This window comes from Chanos chanos, chromosome 7 (assembly GCF_902362185.1).
Source record: "Chanos chanos chromosome 7, fChaCha1.1, whole genome shotgun sequence".
Classification (NCBI taxonomy): domain Eukaryota; kingdom Metazoa; phylum Chordata; class Actinopteri; order Gonorynchiformes; family Chanidae; genus Chanos; species Chanos chanos.
The window spans coordinates 187,886-192,885 of NC_044501.1; the positions used below are offsets into that span (position 1 = coordinate 187,886).

Here is a 5,000-nt window from a genome sequence, read left to right on the forward strand (position 1 = left end):
CATAGACATGGTAAAGAAAGAATTAGTGCGTCTGTGTGTGTGACTTACTTAAACCTGCATAGACATGGTAAAGAAAGAATTAGTGCGTCTGTGTGTGTGTGACTTATTTAAACCTGCATAGACATGGTAAAGAAAGAATTAGTGCGTCTGTGTGTGTGTGACTTATTTAAACCTGCATAGACATGGTAAAGAAAGAATTAGTGCGTCTGTGTGTGTGTGACTTATTTAAACCTGCATAGACATGGTAAAGAAAGAATTAGAGTGTGTGTGTGTGTGTGTGTGTGTGTGTGTGTGTGTGTGTGTGTGTGACTTTGTAGGTTTTACCTTGGCCAGCTGAGCCTCATGTTCTGTGCTGACTCCAAAGCGAGGCAGGGAGGAGTTGGTCAGACTGTGTGTGTGACAGAGCTCTCGAACGCCACTAATGCAGCTCATAGGTTTTTCCTTCAGAGTCGGAGACAGGATCTCCACCTCATTCTGCAGGTCTGGAGCACAGACATACAGTTATAAAGCACACACACACTAACACACACACTCACACAAACACACACAGATTAAGATGTGAATGTTCCAGTCTGCAGGGGCCAGATTAAGATGTGTATGTTCCAGTCTGCAGCGGCCAGATTAAGATGTGTATGTTCCAGTCTGCAGCGGCCAGATTAAGATGTGAATGTTCCAGTCTGCAGGGGCCAGATTAAGATGTGTATGTTCCAGTCTGCAGGGGCCAGATTAAGATGTGTATGTTCCAGTCTGTGCTGGCCAGATTAAGATGTGAATGTTCCAGTCTGCAGGGGCCAGATTAAGATGTGTATGTTCCAGTCTGTGCTGGCCAGATTAAGATGTGTATGTTCCAGTCTGCAGGGGCCAGATTAAGATGTGTATGTTCCAGTCTGCAGGGGCCAGATAAAGATGTGTATGTTCCAGTCTGTGCTGGCCAGATTAAGATGCGTATGTGGGGTGGATTTTATGCCTGTTGAAAAGGTAGTCTCTCGTTTACTAAACATCCTGCTTTTGGTTTGTTCATCAACTGTTTAACAGTAGTAGACCTTGTCCTTCAAACACAATTTCTCTCTTTTTACACACACCACACAGACTAATACATACACACACTTCCACTCTCTCTTTCATTCTTTAAACACACACACACACACACACACATGCACACACACACACACACACAATTCAACACTAAAACTGTCATATACATTTTCAAACTCTTTCTCTCTTTTGGACATTGGAAGAGTAAATACTTCACACACTCATTCTCTCTTTTGGACATTGGAAGAGTAAATACTCCACACACTCATTCTCTCACCTAGAAAAGTGCTGGAGATGTACTCAGACACCTGGTTACCGGACCGACTGGTTTCTGACAGGTGAGACAATTCCCTGTTCAACATTCTCTTAAACTACACCATACAGTGGAAAGGAGACAGAGATAACACAGTCTTAACTCAGAGACAGAGAGATAACACAGTCTTAACTCAGAGACAGAGAGATAACACAGTCATTTCTCAGACACAGAGAGATAACACAGTCTTAAGTCAGAGACAGAGAGATAACACAGTCTTAACTCAGAGACAGAGAGATAACACAGGCATAACTCAGAGACAGAGAGATAACACAGGCATAACTCAGAGACAGAGAGATAACACAGTCTTAACTCAGAGACAGAGAGATAACACAGTCTTAACTTTGTTATGGGAGTATGGTGTGAATGGTATCGGCATTATTAACTGTTACAGGAACACTGGGCCTCATCTTAAGAGGAAATTTGTTCTTAAAACCCACATACACAGTTCTCTGACATTCTTATCTGGGATTTGTTCTTAGGTAAGAATACAATCTATGCACACTCAAGAGCACATTTGAGTGCTGACATGTTAGTGCAAAATAATTGTTTATTGTGTTTTCTTCGTTTTTACAGTTATATAATTTAATAGGATTTAAATTACAATAATATTTTTAGCATTTATAATTTTTTAAATAATTATTTTCATCACTTTACGATGCATTATGGTCTTTTAAAATAAACACTACACTAACACTTCATGTAACACTCCAGAACATAGTGCATATTTATTCATGCTTTTGTAAAATGAACAAAAAGAGCAATATGAAGAATATAACAGTTGATGGAGACTGTGATAAGTGAGCAGTAGTTTTACATACATTGCTTATGGGTTATCCCATCTGAAACCAGACAGGCTGTGAAGCAGGCATGTGAGAATCAGTCAGTTTTACTTTTATACATATGGATAAACATCAAAATACCTGGACAGAGCAGACAGCCACTGTAGCCTTCACTCCTGTCTCATACTGTACACGCGTTACATTGAACCATTAAAGCCACTGTAGCCTTCACTCCTGTCTCATACTGTACACGCGTGTTACACTGAACCATTAAAGCCACTGTAGCCTTCACTCCTGTCTGCTACTGTACACGCGTGTTACACTGAACCATTAAAGCCACTGTAGCCTTCACTCCTGTCTGCTACTGTACACATGTGTTACATTGAACCATTAAAGCCACTGTAGCCTTCACTCCTGTCTGCTACTGTACACATGTGTTACATTGAACCATTAAAGCCACTGTAGCCTTCACTCCTGTCTGCTACTGTACACATGTGTTACACTGAACCATTAAAGCCACTGTAGCCTTCACTCCTGTCTGCTACTGTACACGTGTGTTACACTGAACCATTAAAGCCACTGTAGCCTTCACTCCTGTCTGCTACTGTACACGTGTGTTACACTGAACCATTAAAGCCACTGTAGCCTTCACTCCTGTCTGCTACGGCACACGCGTGTTACACTGAACCATTAAAGCCACTGTAGCCTTCACTCCTGTCTGCTACTGTACACGCGTGTTACACTGAACCATTAAAGCCACTGTAGCCTTCACTCCTGTCTGCTACTGTACACGCGTGTTACACTGAACCATTAAAGCCACTGTAGCCTTCACTCCTGTCTGCTACTGTACACGTGTGTTACACTGAACCATTAAAGCCACTGTAGCCTTCACTCCTGTCTGCTACTGCACACGTGTGTTACACTGAACCATTAAAGCCACTGTAGCCTTCACTCCTGTCTGCTACTGCACACACGCGTGTTACACTGAACCATTAAAGCCACTGTAGCCTTCACTCCTGTCTGCTACTGCACACGCGTGTTACACTGAACCATTAAAGCCACTGTAGCCTTCACTCCTGTCTGCTACTGCACACGTGTGTTACACTGAACCATTAAAGCCACTGTAGCCTTCACTCCTGTCTGCTACTGTACACGCGTTACACTGAACCATTAAAGACACTGTAGCCTTCACTCCTGTCTGCTACTGTACACGCGTGTTACACTGAACCATTAAAGCCACTGTAGCCTTCACTCCTGTCTGCTACTGTACGTGTGTTACACTGAACTATTAAAGCCACTGCAGCCTTCACTCCTGTCTGCTACTGTACACGCGTGTTACACTGAACCATTAAAGCCACTGTAGCCTTCACTCCTGTCTGCTACGGCACACGCGTGTTACAATGAACCATTAAAGCCACTGTAGCTTTCACTCCTGTCTGCTACTGTACACGCGTTACACTGAACCATTAAAGCCACTGTAGCCTTCACTCCTGTCTCATACTGTACACGCGTGTTACACTGAACCATTAAAGCCACTGTAGCCTTCACTCCTGTCTCATACTGTACACGCGTGTTACACTGAACCATTAAAGCCACTGTAGCCTTCACTCCTGTCTGCTACTGTACACGCGTGTTACACTGAACCATTAAAGCCACTGTAGCCTTCACTCCTGTCTGCTACGGCACACGCGTGTTACAATGAACCATTAAAGCCACTGTAGCTTTCACTCCTGTCTGCTACTGTACACGCGTTACACTGAACCATTAAAGCCACTGCAGCCTTCACTCCTGTCTGCTACTGTACACGCGTGTTACAATGAACCATTAAAGCCACTGTAGCCTTCACTCCTGTCTGCTACTGCACACGTGTGTTACACTGAACCATTAAAGCCACTGTAGCCTTCACTCCTGTCTCATACTGTACACGCGTGTTACACTGAACCATTAAAGCCACTGTAGCCTTCACTCCTGTCTGCTACTGTACACGCGTTACATTGAACTAGTAAAGCCGGAGCAGAAGTGATGGCTCAAGGTACTTGTTGGTTGTTAGAAAAGAGCTACGAGAAATTAAGTCAAAATGTGAGCGTAAAAAAGGTAGAATTGCAAGAAATAAAGTCTCAATTAAGCAAACTGTTTTTTTTTTTTTTTAATGTGGCCGAAATGGGCTTCCATAGATTTGTGTGTGTGCACACGGCCCTTTAGTCTCACGCCCTTTTATGGGCATGGGCGGGGCGTTCACCTATGCTAATTAGGAACAACTGGCACGCCCTTTCACATTTACCATGACAACGGGATTCATCGTTATAAGAACAAAGATGCGAACAGTTCTGCGCTTTAAGAACATGTCATGAATGTGATGTGTAGACTTGTTCTTAGGACTTTTCTCAAGAACAAGTTTAAGAAAAAACTTAGGAGGACATTGGTGAATGAGGTCCATTGTTGTTTTCGTGTATGAATGTTGGTGTGAACGTTACCTTACTGGAGGCCATGTCACTGACTGACCGATGAGTCTGAATAGTTTCCAGCTGATCCAAACACCAGTCCAGTTCGCCCAGTGTTTCCAAAGCTAGCTGTTCATACTGCTGATCTAATACACACAGAATGTATGAATACACTAAACATAGAACAGATGCACACTGCAAATATAACACACACACACACACACACACACACACACACACACACACACACTGCTCATACTGCTGATCTAATACCCACAGAATGTATGAATACACTAAACATACAACAAATGCACACTGCAAATATAACACACACACACACACGCACTCTCACACACACAAACACACACTGCTCATATTACTGATTTAATACACACAGAATGTATGAATACACCAAACACAGAACAGACG

General features: G+C 43.0%; 1 protein-coding gene across 1 annotated transcript in view; it reads right to left on the minus strand.

Moving 5' to 3' along the window:
- Window positions 1–5,000, minus strand: part of LOC115817056 (cAMP-specific 3',5'-cyclic phosphodiesterase 4C-like) — a 48,943-nt gene that overhangs the window by 15,517 nt on the left and 28,426 nt on the right. The window contains exons 9-11 of the mRNA XM_030780297.1: window positions 4,605–4,717; window positions 1,313–1,406; window positions 325–482 (exon numbers count right to left, since the gene is read on the minus strand). Coding sequence (XP_030636157.1) covers window positions 325–482; window positions 1,313–1,406; window positions 4,605–4,717 — 365 coding nt within the window. The remainder of the gene's footprint in view (window positions 1–324; window positions 483–1,312; window positions 1,407–4,604; window positions 4,718–5,000) is intronic.